This window comes from Rattus rattus, chromosome 13 (assembly GCF_011064425.1).
Source record: "Rattus rattus isolate New Zealand chromosome 13, Rrattus_CSIRO_v1, whole genome shotgun sequence".
Classification (NCBI taxonomy): Eukaryota; Metazoa; Chordata; class Mammalia; order Rodentia; family Muridae; genus Rattus; species Rattus rattus.
Genome location: NC_046166.1, coordinates 67,836,580 through 67,859,799, shown reverse-complemented (window position 1 = coordinate 67,859,799; position 23,220 = coordinate 67,836,580). Strand labels below are relative to the sequence as shown.

The following is a 23,220-nucleotide window of genomic DNA, read 5'->3' as shown; positions in this document are numbered from 1 at the left end:
TTGAAACTTGAGTTTCAACATTCTCTATGTTCAAGAACTAACTTTATATCTTCTGCTGATATGATTCTAGACACCAGCTCAGAAAACATCAGCACGTCTGTAACTTAGAGAGCAGTGTAGCAGGGAGCTGTCAGTGGGTGAGACTCATGTGTAAAGTGTACACTCTGCTTACACGTCATTCCTGGGCCTGCACTGGACTAAAAACATGCCAGGATGGGGATAAACCAAAGTACATCTCAACACAGGACCCTCTAGCTGCAAGGAAGGTTGATATGAGGGAGGACATAACCAGAAAATGGGAAATAGCCACAAAGACAGGAGGATGAAAATCCAGTGATAGCAATGTTTCTAAGAAGCCCTTTCTGATTTTGAGTGTGACCAAAATAAAGCGATGTCATAAAGTATGGGCATCTGTTATAGAACCCCAATCCATCAGAAGAAGATTGACATGGCCGTCATTAACAAGACCTAGTCAAGCAGGAATGACAAGTGCCATCCTCAGAGTTCTTATCCATCCTGAACACAGGACAGGGACAGTGTGTTGCATCTCAATTGTAGGGCTGTCATAAAGGTGAAGGCAGGTACAGGATAGAATGAGGCCTGTCATTGGGTGAGAAGGAAGGATGGGTGGGAAAAGTTTGAGGGAAGAGGAGGAGTCTGGAACGGAAGGAGATGGGAGACTGAAGGAGAGAGGAGAGAAGCTGAGGAGAAAACATGGAGGCTGACGTGAAGATTCCCCTCTGTGTGTTTACAGGTTGTTTTGAATATTCTGAAGGGATGGATACATAGAGGGCCTTGTATGTTTAGGTGGGCAATTATATCTTATCAACTAGATCAGAGGTTCTTGTGTTGTGTGTTCTTTCATGTAGTGATTTAAGAGTAAGAGAGTGCATGGTGGCTAGAGGCACTGGGCCGCCATGGAATTGGGATGTGTGTTTCTGGCAAGATATCTTCCAGATATCTTGGGACACTGTGATGCCAGATCTAGAGGGGATGAAAGACAGCCTTTTAATATAATTTTACAACAACATCCCATGAGCATCTAAATACTGAGCACAGGATAACTTCCTGGTGATGTAAGAACTACCAGCACAGTTCGGCCTTGTACTTATAAAAAAATCTAGCTGACTGATATCAAACCAGAACTCCCTAAGGATGTGAGCCCCATGTACCCTACTTTGGTGTATTCAGGGAATCCCATTGGCAGTGAGCCACTAAAAAAGTAATTATGCATATGAGTATTTTGGCTGGACATATGTCTGTGTGCAGTGTATGTACTTGAAATGTACGGTAGAGGCCAGAAGTGGGTGCTAGACCCATTGAAGCTGGAGTTACAGCTGTTTGTAAACTACAATGTGGGTGCTAAGAACTGAACTCAGGTCCTTTCAATGAGCAGCCAGTGCTCTTGACCACTGAGCCATCTCTCCAGTCCCAGGCTTACTCTGTTCCATAATGGCCAGGCTGAAGCTACTTCTAAGACATGGTTTCTTAGACACCATTGCCCCAACCAGCTCCTGCTTATCTTTTCACATGCTGTCATCTAATGCTCAGCAAGCAGGCTGTGTGGAGAGCCATCAGCAGATTCTGTGCTTCAAAGCTTGATCCTTGATACATGACTTCAGGGACTTTGCATATATATATATATATATATATATATATATATATATATAAAATTTTGTGCAGATTCCTCATGCTCCTGCACAAATAGATGCATTTTTATTCTAAGTCACAGGTCACACACTGTTGAAAACCCCACAATGCAAAAGTCTGCAGTTCTGCCAGCCCCTGTATGAACTTTAATTCTGCTCGGGGCCCTGGCAAGCTGCCTGTCCCTCCAGGACTTTATGTGATATTAAGAACAGTCAGCATTACTTAAGCTCTGAGAACAGAGCTGGGTCTTCAATGAGTTCTAGAAAGTGGCTTATGTACCTTGACTCCATTTGTTCGGTGGTTATAAAGGATTAGTACACGGGGTTACCAGGAAACCAGTGAGTTAAACATTATCTCTCTACAGACTCCTACCTTCCTTGGCTCAGATAAACCTGGAGCTAACAGCTACAAACCTCTTTGATTTCTTCATCACTCATTACTGTTGTGTGGGAGTTCTGACACTGGGGAATTTCTGTGTATGCCTTGCCCCAAACTATAGAAGTTGATATAACTTCAGTATTTGCTAATACATATGAAAAATCATCATTAAAGTACATGTAAAAGTCATATATCTTGCTAATCTAAGTTAGTTATTCAAATTCAAACAAAACATTTTCTTATGAAGCACAGAGCAAACACAATAGCCCTCATCTGAATATGTCTGCTAGGAGTCTGTTCCACTTCAGAGTTGAAAGAATCGAAATCACTATCCGTGGAAAATGGTAGCTTACAAGAAGATGGGTGATCTATGTAAAGAAGGCTCCTTGACATCCTTCTGCTTCTTCTTACAGACCAAGGCTGGGATACAAGCCTCCATTTAACACGAGGAGGTTTTTGTGTGGAAGGCATGTTAATAGAGAAACTTATGTATGTGTGTCACAATAAAATACCGTCCTCTGCGGAAGAATGCGCCCTTGAAGGAGAACACAATGGTGAATACAGACGGGAGTTATTTTTCAGTTCAAGGACGCTGTAGAGCATTGAGTTTTGTTTGCTCTCCACATTTGGGGCCATACATTAGCCTCCGTATGGAGTCCCATTTGCCAGTTAAACTGTATTTCTCAAACGCATTGCATAGCTAAGACTTGTTTGAGAAGCAGGGATATAGCATGCTAATGAAACACACAACACTCATCATCTTGTTGACTTTGGGGGACCAACATGGTGCACCACCATCATCCTCGACAACGCGAATCCTGAAACAGAGACCAGCCCAGAGGATATGTCACAGCATTTAAAGCTGTTCAATCCATGGACACAGATAGCCCTTTCTCCTTAACGCAGTCCCAGATAATATGGGTTGTCTGAGTGGGGTCCTGGCATCAGAGATTTGAGTGTGACAACAGCTGAGGCCATTGTGGAAAGATCTTACAGACTCAGGAAGTGTCAGCAAGCTTTTGCCATAGCAAGCCAGGATCTTACAGAGCCACTGATATAGCCCTCATTCTAGATAGGCAGTCTGATGAACAGGGTGATGAGTCAGACACAACTGTTGTCAGAGTTCCCTGGGTTGTTGGAGGATAACGTAAATGATGCAAATGATACTAAAACCTCACAAAAAGCCAGCTAGCCCAGGCACAAGGGGCAGAAGCTAAGGTGGGAATCTGATAGGTAATGCTAATGTTTACTCCCAAACTCAAGAGCAGCCGGCTCCCCTTATACTGTCTGGCTGCAATGTATGGAAAATTTAAAAGTCATGCTTAAAAACTGCATTATAAACACCTCAAGAACATTTTACGTAAGGATAGATTTAGTGCTGCTGGGTTTGTTGTTGACCATAGTCTCGGTCATACCAGCTGCCCAGTGAACTAGAAGAGGTAGGGGGCAATTAGAAAAGTGAGCAGGTTTTAGGGCAAAGACCGGAGGAAAAGAAAGTAGACACTGGGTCAGCATGCTATGCAGGTCAGAGGTGTAACCTACATGCTGGAGAAGCTGGTCCTATGGCTCTGGTGCGGGGCTGGCTATCCTGCTGTTTGCACCAGGATGCTTTGAGCCTCAGGCATAGCTTCCCCAACAACCCCACTCAACAGGCAGTGCTTCTCTGGTGCTAATAAGGGTGTCTACATAGCTGTCACTGGACCCTTCAGTGTGGAATACAAACAGAGGGGTTTCTGGAGAGCCAATGACTTGCTTGTAATTCTGAGCTTTGCTTCAGCAAACGCGCCTTTCCTGAGGCTAACAGCATGTTCAGAAAAGCCGCCCAGCCTGTCAGTGCTGTTCCTATCTTCCTTCATAAATTAATAAATTGGGATTTTGACATGGACTTTCAAATTGTTTGGCACCTTGAGCTGGGGGTCCCGGAGCTTCTCTGTGTAGTCTGATCCGTAGCCCCTCCAAGAGCTGAACTACTGAATTCCACAGGGAGGAGGAGCTCGTTGTATGCCTATGACAGTGCTCGTGCCTGTATGAATGGGCTCTCTTATAATGCGTGCTTTGAGCGGGAGATGGAAGGGCATTCACTGAAGCAAGCTGGCTGGATGACGGCCACTCAGCAAGCCTGTTCGGGTGTACTTACCAATGCACAGAGGGGAAGGATAGTTCCAGCGACGTACAGTTCCCGGCATACAAGAAATGTGTGAGCGGCCCTGTTGAAAAATCAAACCATGAAGTGTGTTTATTACAGCAGAGTATTTAGGAATGAAATGTGTAGGAATATCTAACCTTCTTTGTCTCTTTAAAAACTGTGAATCTAACTCTTGTAACGAGTCTCATTTGGAAATGTCAATTAACACTGACAAGATCCCTTTCACTAACAAAATCTTGACTACCTAAAAAGGCAGCATTTTGGCTAATTTTTCACCATGCCAAGGAGGACAAACATAATCAGACAAAGTATGACTCATTTCCGAAGCAGCAGTTATGTCACAGTATTTGGCTGGAGAGTTGGGGTGATTGGGGACAAATAGTAGGGGCTAGGAAGATAATGTACTAGAATTTGTTGCTAGCCCATTTTGGGGTAACTTTCCTGACTGTGAAGAAGCCACAAATTCATCCTCACTCAAACCTTTGCAGTGTAACAGACAGGTAGTTCAGTATGCCCTGCCTGGTGGGAGGCAGCTTCTTGTCTGTAGTGAAATCAGTCATCACAACTCAGGGTCTTGTGATCCTCGAAACAGAGCACTGTGCAAAACTTGGTCTTCTAAAGGCCAAGCAGCAGTGGAGAGAGACTTGTGGGGATGTACTATGCTGAACTCTCGCTTACGAGAAAGCTTTGGATCAGTGGTTTTCAACCTTCCTCATGCCATGACCCGTTAATATAGTTCTTCATGGTATGGTGACTCCCAACCACAAAATTATTCTTGTTGACTCTTCATACTTGTAATTTCTCTACTGTTATGAATCCTAATATAAATATATGATAAGTGGATGGTCATAGGGGACTCGTGTGAAAGGGTCATTTAACCCCAAAGGGTCACAGCCCAGAGGTTGAGAACCAGTTCTCCTCAAGCATCCTTCAGTGACATTCTGCTTTAGTTTTCCCTTCCTCTCATTGCCTCTGTCTATTCTTCTCATTATACATTTTCTCTACTACCTAAAAGTGGCACTAAGCAGACTTGGGGAAAACTATACACATGGGACTCAGGAATCCTAAATTTACACGTATGGCCAACATAGATAAGGGGGTTGGCTCCCTGAGCTGATTATTCTGTTTAAATTCTTATTGGAATTTTAAAAATAGTTCTCAAGGAAATATATGTTTGTTTCTTAGCTTTGTTCATCAAATGTAAGCTAAGCTCCTGTCTTTACTGTAATGCTTGGGCTTGAGTCAAGATTTTGCTCTGCTGCCCCTGCTAACCTCAAACTCAAATCCCCTTACCTTGGTCTTCCAAAGTGTTAGGACTAAAGGCATGTGCCAGCACATCCAGTTGAAAGTATGTGTTTTTCAAGAAGACAATCTGATGCCAAAGTGTATGTGTTTATGTATCCTGTGGCCCGTTAAATTGTATTTAATAAATTTCTTCCTGAATTATGGTTAAGCATAAAGTGCAAAGGCCTTTAAAGAAATTTATTGAAGACTGCCAGTAAAATGGTCATTTGTCACAAATCAGAGTATATTCTGCTATGGACAGTACCATAAACAATTTGGATGAGTGATTTCAAATAAAATTTGTGTAATAGATCAAATACAAAATGGGATCCTGAAGATTTTCTTTTCAAGGTTTTATCCTAAGAGGAATTTTAGGATTTAAGAGCATGAAAGCACAACTATGTTGGCTGGTCAGGATTTATTAGCAGCCCATGGTGCTAGGACAAAGGTGTATGGCCACTAGTCTCTCTCTGTATCATCTATGTTTCTTTGAGAACTGCATTTTGAACAGTGATGTTCAGGACAGTGTATGTTTTATGTGTGCAGGGTAATTAGTATGTCATTAGTGTGATAATTAGTAGTAATTAGTATGTTAGTGAAGTCGTGTTGGCTATAAAATCTGCTGAGCATCCATTTCTGTTCTTGGGGATATTAACATCGCCCAAGCTCTAGGCTCAATGATGCTCATGGTAAAGACAGTGTCTTGGCTTACATTTGAAGAACAGATCTAAGAAGCAATCTCATAAGCCTTCATTGGCTACTCCATTGGCTAGTATGTACAGGAAGAGCATCAATCCCATGTTTAGGAAATCCTTATTTGAAAGAGGATTTATTCTCCCAGGTCTTAAACTATCACCAAGAAAGGAAGATAACTGAAGCTGCAAGGTCAGGTCACTTCCTCGACATAAAAGAACAAAGAGGAGACAGTGCTGAGATGGGGATGTCATGGGCAAAAGGCAGACTGTATTGATGCAGCCTCAGTCAGTTATAACAAAAAAAAACAATGGGAAAAGACCAAAGAAAAAGCACATGGAAGTGTTCCAAGGTTCCTTTGCACATGGAACTCATGATCTAGGATATAGGATTCTCTCTATTGTAATAAGTACAAGTACAATACTTGTCTTAAGAACCACCTTGGTTGGTCTCCCCATGCCTGGTTAAGCATGCGTTTCTATCACAGAGCTACAGAATGCTATGGAAAAACTCAAATTCTATAACCCACTGTGTACAGAGTCCATGTGGTTAATGCTGTGCCAGGCAAGATCCAAAGGCTGTGAGCCATAGTCTGGCCTTCATGAAAGTGATACATGTAATTACTTGTTTATATAACAATAACATTTCGTTATAATGATAAAATCTATATGTTCCATGTACTGAAGCATGTGGCGGATTTAATAGACATTTCCTCCAATCATAGAACTCATAGGTCATGCCACAGGGTCTGTGGGGACTGATGTAAGGTCTTATATCATGACCTAGCCTTCACTCAGTGCTGTACTCTGGTACTCAGTGCTGTACTGTGGTACTCAGTGTAGTTCTTTATCCCATATATGTGGAGAGACTAATTTTATTCAGTGTCATTATTCCATTGCATAATATCTCACCACTTAATTCTTACTCAAGCTGTTCAGTTAAGTTAGGGGCAGAGCATAGCCCAGAGATAGCATTTAAGAAGACATCACATTAAAATCCTATTACAAACCTGTGAGAAATTGCTCTGAGACATGAATTTCATGAAGAATACACACACGAGTATGTTCAGCACTGACTACTGCTGTTTGTAGCACATGGTTAAAACAGGAAACAGATAACAGAAACAGCATTCATGTTGCTGTTCATGCATCTACAGTGTGTGCATAGACATGTCTACATGATTTTGTTAAACAACTGTAAAAATGTAGCAAGACTCTCCAGCATTTCTTGAAAACATTGAATGTTTCATTTTGGGGGAATGGCTGAGGTATCGAGTGGTAATTCACAGAAGGGAGTCATGGGCAATGCAAATGAGCCACAGTACAATGCTCGACAGCATCTCCCATCGCTAGGAGCCAAGTGGGAGGCTTCTAGATCCTCGGATACCTCCTTGGTCCCTGGTTTTTCTCTGCGTGACTAAGGAAAGAGCAGACAATTGTGAAATAAAATAATCATTAAGAAAATAAAACGGGGCAGTTTGCTGAGGTGCTCCAGCAGGTAAAAGGTGATTCCTGTGGCGACGTTTTGACAATGTCCATGGAGAGCTCATGCGCAGACCAAGGGCAACAAGGCAAACTGACTGCACGAACGTGACTTAGAGCACGAACATCGGATATGAACACTGTCGATGGCCATGCTGAGTCTCCCTCACAGTCCCAGAAGGGTGCCTACCTGCAAGGTGTACCCAGGCTCGCACTGGAAGGACAGCACATCGTTCACCATATAGCGGTCTCCTATCTTGATGCCATTGCTCGGGAGAGCAGGTTCCTGGCACGCAGCCAGACCCACCGCTAGAAGGACACAAAGACAGATGCTGGGAATCAGCAGACGTCAGCAACCCTTCTCTTATCAGTAGAGAGAGCTTTGTTTCCCATTACTTCCTAGAGAAGCAAACGAAGTTTCCATCCTTCCTCTTGCTGTTTGACCAAAAGGCTTTAAATAACATTAGATCAGAGTCGCAAGCTAATTCTTATGCAGTACCTCAATTCATTTCCATCACGGATAGATTGTCATTAGATAAAAATTTGTCAGTAAGAGCACCAGTGGAAGGGAAGCCCTGGGTCCTGCTAAGACTGAACCCCAGTGAACTAGATTGTTGGGGGAGGGCGGCAATGGGGGAGGATGGGGAGGGAACACCCATAAAGAGGGAGGGGGGGGGATGTTTGTCCCGGAAACAGGAAAGGGAATAACACTTGAAATGTATATAAGAAATACTCAAGTTAATAAAAAAAAAATTGTCAGTTCCACATTTAGCATAATGAACCCAATTTTAATACTGGCACAACCAAACAGCTGTTTTCTGATGCAGGAAAACTCTGGAATTGCGTTCCCTTATCCTTCTTTCTCGGGCATTTTGAAAACTTTACAAGTCTGTCAATGTAGAAATTGCTTTTCTCTAGGAAAAGACACATGAGAACAAATTCATTCTCCTCTTTCACTGTTCCCTATCCTCATCAACAAGAATCTCATAGCTGGTTCAGTCTTAGATTAACAGGACCAATATTTATGTAAAGTGTTGTACCCTGGTCCTTTTCTTAGATTGTAACTCCCTCCATTTAAGGAACTTAAAAATTGCAATAGAAGTTTACCATATACTATTGAACTCCAGACCAAAATATCAGGATAATTAACTCAAAGTCAACCATATCTTTCTGTAAAGAGAAAGTATACAAGAATTGTCTTCCATAGAATAAAATGTACTTTTTTTAATTGAGTTTTTTTAATTGAGTACATTCATAATGATAGATCATATGGAACATAGACAATGGTAATTGTGTGAGTTTAATTAACACTCTACTTTTATAGTCAAAACCTGACTGAGTATAAAGGCTGGCTTTCCTTCTTCCAGTGTTCCAAGAAAGAGAAGGCCTTCTCTAGGTGAGTCTGGTGCAATTTCATGTAATGCTGTATTTTTACTCTTGCTCTGAAACTTGACATGAATATATCATGTAACATATAAAGGAGGCTTGGATGGTGATGGTGCCAGTTATTTCAGAGGCCGATAGTCTTGGTCCAGTAGGGTCATCATCACCCATTGAGCATCCCTGAATTGAGAGAGCACCAACTGTCTTCCCTCCTGCAGAGCTACCCACACTGTGCCAGCTGCATTGCGTCATCCCTTAGGACCTCACACATACTAATTACTACACAAGCAATAACAAAGCAAGGATGAACTTGAATGGCAGCAGCAGTAGCAACAGGTACCTGGCTCCACCTGGGGCTCACTCACGTGAGCACTGTGTCTGGTTTCTCAACTCTAGACATGGGCGTTTTAAAAAGTACAGATGCTATCAAAGGAGGTGCTGGATGTGCTTAGTATAGCCACAGATAGATACTCTTTTTCTTGATTCTCAGGAGAGCCTTTGAGATGATGACCAATCAAAAACCTAGAAGTCTTTGGCTGATCTAGCTGCACCGGTAGGTGGTGCAGCTTCTACAAGATACCAGAGAGTTTTCTCTATCCAGTGAGTCTGAAGCTACAAGCCATGCCTCCTAGACCATCCAGAGATCTGTGACTTTCTCTTTTCCTTATCCTGAGAGGAGGACAGAGTTGAAGAGCCATTTCTTCCTAGTGGGTGGAGTTGCCCATCTGAGTCCCTGCTTCTAAATTTGGGCTCCTACATGAGCTTGTTGACGCACTTCACATCACAGAACACAGCTATCCCATATGACAGAAGTGACTCTAAGTTAAGTCATAAATTTTTCTTAAGTTGAAATAGATTTCTCCCTAAATACCTGTTTTTAAAGTATGAAGCACAATTTGCAATAACCAGCAATATGTTGTATTTCTAACACAGATTTTCAACCTTAAATGGCTTTTCGTAGAAAATAAACTACTAATCATAAAATGAATAATCACACAAGAGATCACAACTGCATTTAGAACCCATGTTCTAAAGATTAGCTAGACCATCATGGATGCATGCAGCTTTACTTTTAAAATTTCACTCAAAAATATAATAAAATACCACAGATAAATACATAATTAAAGATTGGAATACTAGGAAGTAAATTTATGATGATTTTACAACAGCGTTGTTTTGGAATAATTTATGTTTTCAAAAGTCAGGGCCAAGAACAAAGTTTTCAATAACACAGAATACTCCAAATGAAATAGGAAAATTTGCTGTGATTAAATAGGTAAAGATATATTGATATTAAAATGATAATGAGTAATATCAGACCTCAATAGCTGAGTTGCCTCCCTTTCTGCATGCTGTATGTTTTTCCTTTTAATATAGTTTTATTATACATTGATTTATATGCAGCTATTGTATATTATTTGGCTTTGATTTTATCTTTTCTTAAATTGAATGCTGAAAGATAAGTCATCCTCTAGAAAAAGGTAGCATTGATATCTATCACCACAGGAAATAAACCTTTGTTTTTAATTAGTATCAAAACACAGAAGCATCATTATGTCAGTCAGGGCAAACTGTGGTAAGACTGAGACATTCCACAGAGATCATGATGCTGGCAGAAAGAAGCACCACCATGCTTTTCCTACATCTTAGTATCCCTGTAGAGTTGTATATATTAGAAACTAAGAATGCAAACTCCTGGTGTATGTAAGGATGGTTTTCAGTTCTCTCATTTACCTGGCTATTTGTTTTTAAAGATGTAACTAATGATCAAACTATGAAATAAAAGTGGTATGAGAAGGATCAGGCAAGGTGGCATTCAGCAATGAGTCTAAGCCAAACATGAGCATATTGGTTTATATCAGGCTAGTAAGGATGCCTTTTACCTTGCTCATTGAGAGGGGAGACTAATAGTTGACTAGACTATATCTCAGGTTAAGCCTTGAGTGGCTACATCACAGGAGCGATGGAAAGACATAGAGCTGTCTGAGTTACTCACCTAGATATACCGATGCCTAGAAACACCATAAACACAGAAAGGACAATCTAAAAACTAGTTAAGCTGGACACAGTTTTAGAACATGCCTGTAAGCCCAGCACTCAGGAGGATGAAGAAAAGTTATTGAATGTTTGAGATCATCAGGATGTATAATGAGACATTGTCTCAAAAATAGATTAGTAATTAAATATTCATTATTTTATTAACTGGATATTTTAAATGTAACAGATTATTATGAAAATTGTGATCAATATTTTGGAGGCAGCAACATCTAGGAAGAAGAGACTAGAAAGATATTTGCAAAATTTTTGGAAGAATTTCTATCCTTATCTAATGGTAGCATATTTAACGACTGACATCATACATGATGATGTGGAACACCTGATGAAGAATTTTGTTTAAAGGTGGTCCATGAACAGCCAGCTTCCTTGATCTCCTTGGAGACAAGGAGAGGAGGGTTCTCAAAACTCTGAAGAATATGTAGCCACTTGTGTTGGAGTGGCTAACACATTATAATGTTTTATAAGTTATTATCCATGAATGTATTTTCTGTCCACTCTGATGTTAAGACGTGGACTTTTAAAATGCACTGATACATAAAATATCAATTTGATTTAAAATGTAGAAAGGAACTTTTTTAATTCCCATGAATCTAGCCTGTAGAAGCAAAGACCATGAAACAAAGCCATTAAAACGATAAATGGGCTAATTTGACCAAAAGTTGAGTTTAATGGCTTGACCTACTGCTGATCATAAAATGTGAATGCTGTGAACCAGAGGTGAGCAGATAGCCCATCCGGCCTTCAGAGTATACTGTGGCTGTTCTTCAAAACCCAGCAGAAAAATTCAGAGAGTTCGCTTGAATCTCAGAAGTGAAAATTATAGACAGCACATGCCAGACACATGCTTTGAAATCAAACACATACCCATAGACTAACCAGGAGCTCTGTAGAACTTACAAACTCAGATGACGTCAAAGGACTTTTCTCAACTGGGAATTGCTCTCATGGCCACTGGCATAGCTTGTATTCTTTACATCTCATGAGCATGTTACTCTGCCTGAAGAGCTCAAAACTACAATAAACCTAATAAGCGAAAAGGAGGGAAGTAGGATGTAGAGCCAAGTGGAGAGACTTGAATTGGAGTATTTGGCAGAGGGAAGACAAAGTGCAATCGTCTAGCTTTATCCTATTGGGATGAAACCCTCAGCCCAAATGCAGCTTAAGGGCATCAAGGGATAAGGGCATCAAGGGATCTATTTGGCTTACACTTCCAGGTTGTAGTTTATCATTGAGGGACATCAGGGCAGGAAATAAAATAGGAACTTGAAGCAGAAGCTATGGAGGAGTGCGGCTTGTAGATTCACATGTGCTTATGCTCAACTAGCTTTCTTATAGGTGACCCCATGACCACCTGCCCGGGGAATGGTACTGCCCATAGTGGACTAGGACAGCCAACACCAATTGATAATCAAGACAATCCTCATGGACATATCCACAGGACAATTGGATCTGGGTAATTCTTCAACAGTCTTTCTTCTCAGATTATTCTAGGCCAGTGGTTCTCAATCTTTCTAATGCTGAGGATCTTTAGCATAGTTCCTCATGCTGTGGTGACTCTGATTATAAACATTTTTGTTGCTACCTTATAACTTTAATCTTGCTACTGTTATGAATTATAATGTAAATATCTGATATGTATATGGTCTTAGGGGACACCCATGAAAAGGCTGCTCTACACAAAATGGGTTGTGACCTACTGGTTGAGAATCACTGCTCTAGGGTATGTAAAGTCGACAATTCAAGCTAATTAGGATATAAACACACCCTTATGCATGCAGACACCAATTCAATACATTGGTTTGTCATCATTACACTATGTGGACAGAAAAGACAATCTTTGAATTTTGAAAAGAAAAATAAAAATTAACCATGCTATATTATAAGCAAAAATGTTCCCTATTGGCAGTGTTTCAAAATAGAGACTTTTAGTTCTATGAGGTAGTAACCGATGTGCACTCAGTAAGACCCAAACTGTGAGCACTTAATTTCGATGTTTTCTCTTGACTGGTGATACAGGGTAAGACAATTTGTTGTAAAGCTGCACAGATTCTAGTTGCTATGGATCAGGAGGGCGGGCAGCTGGTACAAGTGGTATCTTGTGCATTTTAGACTGATGATATTTTCAGCTGACAAATGCTTATAAGCTGTAGCACTTTTGTAAAGAATACAACATTTATAATTAAAGAACAGTTCTTCTGTATAATACAAGTAGATATGAATTCAGATTTTTGAGTTCATTATAGGTTTCTTTGAGGCAGGTTCAATTGCTCTGTATACAAACCTGGCCTAAAATCTCAACTCTTCCATTTCAGCCCCTCAAATGCTGGGATATCGGGTACATATCACCACACTTATTGAAAATTTCTTCCCATTGAGTCTATGTCAGTTTTGTGTATCTTAAAACATAAGTTTTGTTGATATCCAGTGATATCTCTTAGTTAGGATTTCTATTGCTATGAAGAGACATCATGATTATGGCAAATCTCATAAAGAAAAACATTTCATTGGGGCTGGCTTATATGTTTAGAAGTTTAGTCCATTTTCATCATGGTGAAAAACATAGCATATGCAGGTAGACATGATGTGCAGAAGGAGCCCAGAGCTCTACACTTGAACCCACAGGCAGCAGCAGGAGAGAGAGAGAGAGAGAGAGAGAGAGAGAGAGAGAGAGAGAGAGAGAGAGAGAGAGAGAGAGAGAGAACGAACCTGGCCTATGTTCCTGAAACCTCAAAGTCTACCCTAAGTGGCACACTCTCCAGTTAGGCCATACCTACTCCAAAAGGCCACACCTCCTAATCCTTTTAAATGATACTACTATGAGCCTATGTGGGACATTTTCATTTAAACTACTACAATCTCATTAAATAAAAGTTGCATAAAGGTTGTGACCATGTGCTGGTAAATGGACCTAAAGAGAAGACTGAACTTGACTTAGGAGAGTCTGAGGAAGAAAAGGATGAGTAATATGACCATATAGGCAGATATATCACCCTGTATACCAAGATTCTTATAACGCACTCTTTAAAAGGCCAAATATCTAGAACAAAAGTATTTATAAACTAAATTATTAAAATAATGTGTTAAGAGAAGCTATTGTTTTATTGATTGTCTAGAGTACCATGTAGGTCCAAGAGCCTATGTGTTTTCAGTATTGACACAAGTAACAAATACCATTTTTATTTCTTACATTTTTTGATCTCAGGCTTTATGGGATTATGTTTCTAGTATCCATGAAAGAAGTTGAGTAATTTATCTCTCATGAAGTGTCGCAATGTATAGCAGCATTTTACTGATGAAGAGAGCACTCACTGGCCCAGTAGCCTCATCTGTGGAATCATGGTTAAGGATGTATCCAGATAAGGTCTTTCTATACCCAAAGCCAAGTGGCATCAGTCATGAGTCACCAAGCTCTGCGGCACAGTCCTATATTTATGTTGAAGTTACAGTTGATGCCACATCAACTTCCTCAATTTCACATCAAGAACCTAGGGAGGCAAACTTTTTCTCTTCCTTCTCTTTCCCTTGTTCCTCTTCTTCTTCTTCCTCCTTCTTTTCTTTTTCCTTCTCCTCTTTTTCTTGCTTTCTATTGTTATGGGATGAATATCTGTCTGTCCATTTAAAGTTCACAAGTTGACATTTTTTTAACACCTAATGTGATGTTAAATTGTTCCCTTTAGAGGGGGACTAGAGTTGACACAGATTCTTTCAATGAGGTCAGTGTTATTGTAGGAAGGACGTTTGGTATAAGAACCCTTCACAGGACCTGCAAACCCAACAACATATGTCTTCAACAGAAGACTTTATCAACATCTTGACCTTGGGCTTCCAGTCCCAGGACTGTGAGAGATGAGCTTATTTGAGAAGTGAGCCTGTGATGATGTATCACAGTGACCAAAACTGGGATAAACGATTAGCACGTATCTGTCAGAAATACACCACATAGGGTAGAGTAGTCCACAACTGTTATTTAATAGTGGATAAATAGGTGGCCTAAAATATCACAGTCACTAGCTAAAAATCACTTTTCCTGCTAAATAATGAACTCCTGTGTTTTAAGATTAAAGGGGCTGATGCCGTAAAAATTGAATGTTCTTCAGCGACAAACAATTCCTTAGCAAATAAGCCAAAATGAACGACTTTGCAGTCTCCAAAGACATACATCTGAACATGCTCCCATTTTGTAGGAGAAAGTGAAGCATCCTACTTTCCTACTTTCCACTGGGCCACTAGGTGGGCGTGCTGGTTAAATTTGTCACACTTATGCATGAAAGGGGAAGATGGCTAAAAATACAGCCTTGCCAGCTGTCTTTGCCGTGGAGTTAGATCCATCACGAATTCCGGAATCGCTCCACTTAAGCTTACTAGAGCGACAGCTGGTTCAGAACAGTCGAACCATTAGACTCAGCTAGGGTTGTTAAATGTCAAACAGTACACTTGAACTTTTCCTCAATTACACAAAAATAAATCTACCCACGTGGGCGCTTACTGCCATGTCAGGGATTCTGAATAAGAGGCCCAGACTTTGTCTGAAGCCTCAGCCATGACAGATTTCTATTGGAGTATTCTCAGGGTATGTTATATTAATAGGGGAAAATCTCAAATAAAATATACATGGGTTTACTATAAACTGAATGAAACTCCATGTTCATGATTCTTCTCACTCGACTTAAATCAAAATAAGCAGCTCTAAGATATTCGGATTTAACTAAAATCCTTAATACTCATACAGACCAATTGGCCAGGCAGGTATATTAAGTGAAGTAAGATACTTCATTAAAAGTAGCTGGCATTCTAATATATTTATGCTGCTCTAATGTCTTCCAATGTCTGACATATCTGTTGTTTCTATTTATTAGCACTTAGTCAATTTATTGCATTAGTTACTTTTATACAGCTGTGACAAAACACCATGACCAAGGCAACTAATAGAAGGAAAGGTTTGTTCAGCCTTATGGATTCAGAGGGATGCGAGTCCATTACCATCACACGGGGAAGTCAAACATAGCCGCAGCCAGACATAATGGCAGCAGCAGCAACTGCAGCAGCTGACAACTCACATTTCCAAAGGCAAACAGGGAAAGCACCAAGCAGAGACAACAAACTTGAAACAGCAAGAGTTTTTTTGAAAGGTCAAAGCCCTCCCCAATGGACTTACCTCCTTTAGTAAGGATATACCTCCTAAGCCTTCCCCAAAGCCACCCACTAAAGTCCAAGTATTCAAATGCTCAGACTATGGGGGACATCTCATTCAAACCACCACACAAAGTCATCAGCATCTTTATAGATGAATCCAATGTGCTTGCTGATCTCCAGCTACCCATGAATGCTTCCCTGTTTCCGATGCAACTTAGCACACTTGCCCTAAAGAAGAGTTTCTGACCCGCCATTAACTTTGAGGTATTATATACTCAAATTATGGTACTGTGTACTTGAAATGCATATTTGATCATTGGCAATATGTGCTATTGATTATCCTTAAGATCTGAGGAAATATGATGCTAGATGTGCCTTCTTAGAATGTAAGTATCTATATTGTTAAGAGCTTCTAGAGTAGAAGAACATTCATATCAGAACAATACATTGAATAATGTGGCATATTGGATTCCAATATTATTTAATTTCCCATGAGCATATTTAAGACATTTTCAATTCTTACCACAATTTCAAAACAAATAATTTGACTGTGCTTGTTTGCTACTTAACTAATTAATATCATGGTAGCAGAGTAATAAAAAGTAATAAGAGCATTGGATTTTAAATAATTTTTGCACTCTAAATATGTATCCCTGGTTGGCCTCAAACTCACTGTGTAGCCAAAGAAGAGCTGAAGTTCCTGGGTCCCTCTTATCTCTCACTCTGAAGGCTGTGATCACAAGTGACCATCACAGCCTGCATATTTACATTTTTAAAACAATAAGTTAGATCTGTAAATAATCAAAATAGGAATCCCAGACCTCTGCTCCCTTTAAAGACACCACAAGAACAGACATGCCCACAGGCCCATGGTCCAAGTGTTTATAGATCCCATCTAGCTGACAACCAAGGTTAAGCACCACACTTGGATACCCCCCAAGAATTGGTAAACCTTTGGTAAATAAGGTTTCAGCTACCCTATGTTTCCTGTGCTCTAATCAAGACTTGGAGTAGTTCCTACATTTGTAAAACCCAAAATGCATTTGCAAGTTAAAATAATTAAGTGACATTGCATTGAAAATGGAATATCAGGAACAAAATCTTATCAAAGTATGTCCTTTAATGTCTTTTGAAGCATGTAACACATGCGCATGCACACGCACATGCACACACATACACACACACACAGTTTCAGAAGCCTGTGATTATCTGGTAGACCTCACAATCTCAGAATCTCCTATGAAATTTTCAAGGATGAGAGAAAGAAGCTAGAATTTACATCACTTAGAAGATGTCAAGCTCCTCAATGCAGTTAGGATATAATGGGGGAGGTGTAATGGTTGGCTAATATTCACAAAAGCATTTCTGGTAGAGATGGAGGGAACCTAAAGCAGGTTGAGAGAATATTTTTGAAAAAATTTACAGAAAACCTTTTACATCAGTGAATGATTAAATAGAGATCAATACCTGAGAAGTTAGGTGGACAGTTTATCTTACTGGTGATATGATGATTATTGACAGCACCTCTCAGGAGGGGTGCAGAACTCATTACAGGAGACAGAGAGAACTGTCTAATGTACTGGTGTACAATGAGGGTCTTGCCCAAGTTCAGCCCACCAATGATGTCTGGGAGCTTAAGAGTATTACTAATATAAGATCATCATTGAAGTACATTTGTAATTTACACACACACACACACACACACACACACACACACACACACACAAACAAACATATGTATATAATGATTACTTTAATCAGGGAGTTAATCTATACTGTCAATTTGTCAATATTCAGTTACGGTATTATACCTCTAAAGGGCTTATTCATTTTTACTTCAAAAGAATTAAGGTCTTTGCAGAATTTTAATGCTTCCCTTAAAACTCCTAAACATAGTTAAAAGAAAAAAAAATTCAGCAATTTCAAAATACCTAAATCGTAAACACCTCTTGACCAAGAACAGTTTAGAAACCCTATCCATTTGACCTGTAGGAATTTGAAAAAGAAAATAGCCCCTTCTATTTTAACATCCAAAATCTGAAGTATAAATCCAAAACTTTCTTGAACCCATTGCAACACTGAGGTACCTAGGTGACCTCAATTCTAACGGACATGCCCTCCTATGGTGCGGGAGGCACAGACGCTGTCTATTGCAGAGTCCTGGAGAGGTAGGACCTGAGCAAACAGGGTGACTTTACCTAAGCAAATACCTAAGGCTGGGCCCAAGTCTCCCTTGACTCACAGACCCAGACAGAAGGTTTGTGCTTCCTAAGCTTCCCATCAGAGGCTCTCTATGCACCAATTTGTAGAAGAGCAAGGAAGAAATACCTTCTGGCTCCCTGGATCTCCACTCTTAGAAACTCAAGTGCTCAGAATTGGCTATATGCCCCTTTCCCTACATTATACACACACACACACACACACACACACACACACACACACACACACACACACACACACACACACACAGATGCTCTGGGTCACAAATGTTACCAAGCAGTCTTAGAATGGCATGTGCCATGCCTTCAGACGCTAGTGGTTTGGGTTATTATGCAGCGTTCCTTTGGACTGAGGCCTAACCTTCATTCTCACTAGGACTAGGGAGTTCTCTCTGGATGCTAGTATGCAACAGACCCATTGGTTTAGGTCTCAGTATCAACAGGCTTCTTGGTCTTCCTCACCTTAGTCTTGGGCTGGTGTTTGGAATGAGTTCTATTAAAGTGGGGATATCTGTGCAGTGGCAGTTTGGGCTCCTGGGACCAGGGTCTCAGTAAAGAGTATTCCTGGTGAAATGCTTGCTGTACTCCTGGTCACCATTGTGGTTTTCTGATTTGTGCTTTCCACTTTAAAAAAATCACAGCAGTGACAGGACAGACAGACGCTGAAGTAGATTCTGCGTGACATATTCTCCAAGAGTTGCTTCCTCCTTGTAATTTCGTGGGTACACATTTTACTAAGAACATGAATTTAGAGATTTTGACAGAGATTTGGAAATATACATTTTATAGTGCATGCCTAACTATCTCAATGTATTAAAATATTAGGGTTAGTTGGCAACTTAAGTCCGCAGTGTTTAGAGGGGTAAGGCTAATTCTACAAATACTTTGCAATACCTATATTCAAACAAGCGTGAAAAATCAGACCAAGTGGCTGAATTTCTTTTAATGCACAAGTGATGGAGGCTACAAGAACAGAACCAGCCACAAAGACGAGTCCCAAGTCCAAATGTAGCATTGTGTTTAGTCAAATAAAAAGCCAGCACGCTAATTAATTGTGGTCTTGGATTTCCACAGAAGGGCCTCGGATTCCTGAAGAGGTTTCATTTCAATGTGAGATGGAAGGAAATTGGTCTTGTTTTTAGAGACTCAGAGTGACTAAGAATATCCTGGGATGAGACAATTATGCTAATAGAGCTACAGTCCATGTGCAAAGTAGATAATTATCCCCAATATTCACAGAGTAATTATGCCACCAACATCTTCCTCCCCAAAAGGAGAAAGGAAAGCCAGAAACTATACGAACTTCTCAAGGGCTAAGAACAATGATCAGTTCCAACAGGGCAAAACATGTGAATGAACGCTAACACAGTTTTGAGTGAAGGTTTCATTTGCTATTTGCAGAACCACCATAGGATGTATCAAAGTAGCAGAACTTTCCAGAAGTAGTCTGCGTAAATAGCATTTGCAGGACCGTTTTACACTGCCACTAGAGGAGTCCTATTCACATCAACTGGAACACACTTGCATGCAAATGCCTATAATAAGTAGGAAGGCTTAAGGGGAGTGTGAGCGGGACCTGTGGTTGGTGGCTGCTGATGAATATTTAGCATCAGCTGGAATGTGGCCTTTTGCAAACACATGCATTACACTCCAGCAAACTGTTTATCTCAATTTTAAAAATCACTTATTGAATCTAACCCACGTATTTGCTCACTTGCAGCTGCTTATTAGAGGAGATAACGCCAACATCAAGCCATTTCAGAGCCCGAAAACACGTCCTGAATAAACCCCGCTTTCCCAGGAAAATTCACACTTCCCTTCATGAGGTTTACCCGGATTACCCAACACTGCCGAGGGGGTTGTGAATTTGACCTATCCCCATTTATCAGACTATTAATGCAGCCTCACATCCATTCTTTATAAAGGTTGACCTCTCATCTATGATGTCTCTTCGCCATTAAAATAAATAACACACAAGCACAGCTTCGGAAATGCCAGCCCACAGCTAGATCTTCTTTGAACACCTTTGAGTGTCCACAAGGAAAACCCCATGGGAGTATTTAGTGATATGACCATCCTCTGTTTGGGGATGCTCATGTGAGTATCTGCTGTCACACATGGCTTCAGTCCTGTTACACACGGTTGGCCTGTGTTTCCTAATGCAAAGGGCCTAAAAGCACAGCCAGCTCATCTAATTATTCCAGGTACTAACTTCTGGATTGCTCTAGCAGTCTGCTGTTTAGAGAAAACACATGTAGCACACTAGTTTAGTAAAACTCGATTTTGTGCACGTCTTAGATGGAGCTTTAGAATGGCACTATTTCATTAATGCACGCTGAATTTGTTTCTATACTCCAACAGAAGCAGAAGTTGATCTTACTTTTGTATTCCAGGTGAAAGCCCGCAGCGGCAACACTGATGTCCGACTGGAAGTGCAGGCAGAGCTGGTTGGAGGTGCTATTCAGCAGTGCGGGCACTGTGGTACCTGCATGGGGAAGAGTTACATACAGCGTTAACACTACACGTACATAGTAAGGAAGACCATATCTTAGGCTTCCTAGTACCTAGAGCTTGTCTGATCATCTCTGTTTAATTTGAGTATCGAAACTACCACAGTTTGTCCAGCTGTCCCATTTTGCAAGACAGTTTCCAGGGTCCTTAGAGCTGCTGCCACTTCCTCCAAATGGCGCCCAGTCCCCTGACCTGCATTCTGGCCTAGGTTAATGACAGTGATCACACCATCTCTCTATGCATTTATTTTCCATATCCCCAGGCTACATAAATCCCATATGTTATACTGTTTAGTAAATTCAGAATCGACCTCAGAGAACATGAAGGATGAATTCTGTAGTCCTGGGAAGAATTCTTTCTCTTCCCGGAGTTACCCTAAGGTAGGGAAGAGTCTTAAGCTGTGTTGCTCTTGCCTCTCAGACCCGAATGTGTTCCTCCCCCAGCTCCTTCATACTATGAAGTCTAATAACTCTAAACAACTAATATGCCCTTACAGAAATCACTCCCAACACCTTGTCCTGAATTTAGCCTGTGCTGGTGTACTAAGGTGCCCTTCTTATTCTGAGATCCTCTACTGTGGTTTTATTTCCTGCACAAGTCAGGTCAGAAAGCTCCCTGAACTTCTTACTGATCTGCCCTCATCCCCTTCCACATTGAGACTCAGCCCAGCATCACTGTTTTTACAAACTGAGGGTTTGAAAGACAAAGGCTAACAGGAGATTTAGACAGGGTAAGGATACCTGCTGGTCATGGGCTTGTGATAAGGCTAGGAATGACATCAATGGATGACATAGTTGGTATGAGGGAAATACCTAAGTATAGAGTAAAACATTTTTGCAGATCTTGGGATGCCCTCTGTAATCTTTCACTAGATTTTCAGAAATTCACCCAAAATTTAAACATACATTTTATCTAATACTGTTGGTTTGTTGCCCAACCAGGACTAAATTATTTTAAATGTTCTAGAAGATAAACTGAAAAGAAAAGAGGAAAGACAAGGAACCCTATATCCAGTGTGTGTGTGTGTGTGTGTGTGTGTGTGTGTGTGTGTGTGTGTGTGTGTGTGTGTGTTTGTGCACATGCACATGTGTATGTAGACTTTAGGAAGTTAGCTTGCTGCTTTGAGATCTGCTCCTCAATCATTTCATTTTCTCCTAGATGCCACAGGCAGTAGAATTCAGGAGGTGAGCAATCATTAAGATAAAGCCCTAGTATAAAATGCACAAAAGACCACAAAGTATGTGTGTGGAAGTCTCTTACAGAATGCTTTCAGATTCAGGACTTTGGTGTTTGACTCTGAGTTTATAGAATTCAGAGAGAAAGAGAAATAAATAGACAGACAGATGATAGAACTAAACAGACAGAGGATGAATGACAATTGTTTAACACTGAGTGGTCTTGGGGAATTGTCTGTAGGTATGTTCTCTCTGGGTAAAACCTTTTCCTGGTTCAGCCTCAGTAAGAGAAAGTATTGGTCATAAGGTATCCGGCAGGGCACCCCAAGGCCTCAGAAAGAGACAGAGGTTGTAGAGAATCATAGAGGAGGATGATCTCTTCTTTGCCTACTGTTTAATCTTAAACTGTTTCTAACACACACACACACACACACACACACACACACACACTCACACACTACATTGACTAGCATGATGACTTATATTGAAGAATTACCACAATGTTTATCATCTTTCATCTTGCATACTGGTCATGTGGTTGGCATACTAAGAGAAATGACATTAACTGTGGATGTAATAGCTTCTACATGGTTTCATCCCATGGTCCCATGGTCCAAATGATGTGACTTGATCTGACATTAGGGGAATCTCGCAGTGTCTGTTTCCACTTCTTGCTCTGCTTACATGACTACTGATACTACAACGAATCACTCTTCTTTGCCCTCTCTGTTCTAGTTGCATTTCTGTTGCTGTGCTAAAATACCCTGCCAAAAACCAGGAGAGGCCAGGAACAGTTATTGGACTGGTATTTCCAGTTAAAGTACATCATTTTGGGGGAATTTAACATAGGAATTCAATATATCATGTCTAGAGTCAAGATGGGAGAGAAAAAACCAAACAGCACACCATCCCCAAAATAAAATAAAAAACCCACAAACTCTTTGCTCGGTTCTGCTTTCTTTACTCTGTACAGGCGGCTCATACTACATAGGCAAGGACACCCTCAATTAACAAACCAAGACAATGCCCAACAGACATGCCCATGGGCCAACCTGACCCAGACAGTTTATTAAGACTTTTCCAGGTGATTCTGGGTTGCATCAAGTTGG

At 40.6% G+C, this 23,220-nt stretch overlaps 1 protein-coding gene across 1 annotated transcript in view; it reads right to left on the bottom strand.

Moving 5' to 3' along the window:
* Csmd1 (CUB and Sushi multiple domains 1) overlaps positions 1 to 23,220 on the bottom strand; it is a 1,514,424-nt gene that overhangs the window by 129,791 nt on the left and 1,361,413 nt on the right. The window contains exons 37-39 of the mRNA XM_032918494.1: positions 20,806 to 20,910; positions 7,823 to 7,941; positions 4,166 to 4,235 (exon numbers count right to left, since the gene is read on the bottom strand). Of these exons, the coding sequence (XP_032774385.1) occupies positions 4,166 to 4,235; positions 7,823 to 7,941; positions 20,806 to 20,910 (294 nt within the window). The remainder of the gene's footprint in view (positions 1 to 4,165; positions 4,236 to 7,822; positions 7,942 to 20,805; positions 20,911 to 23,220) is intronic.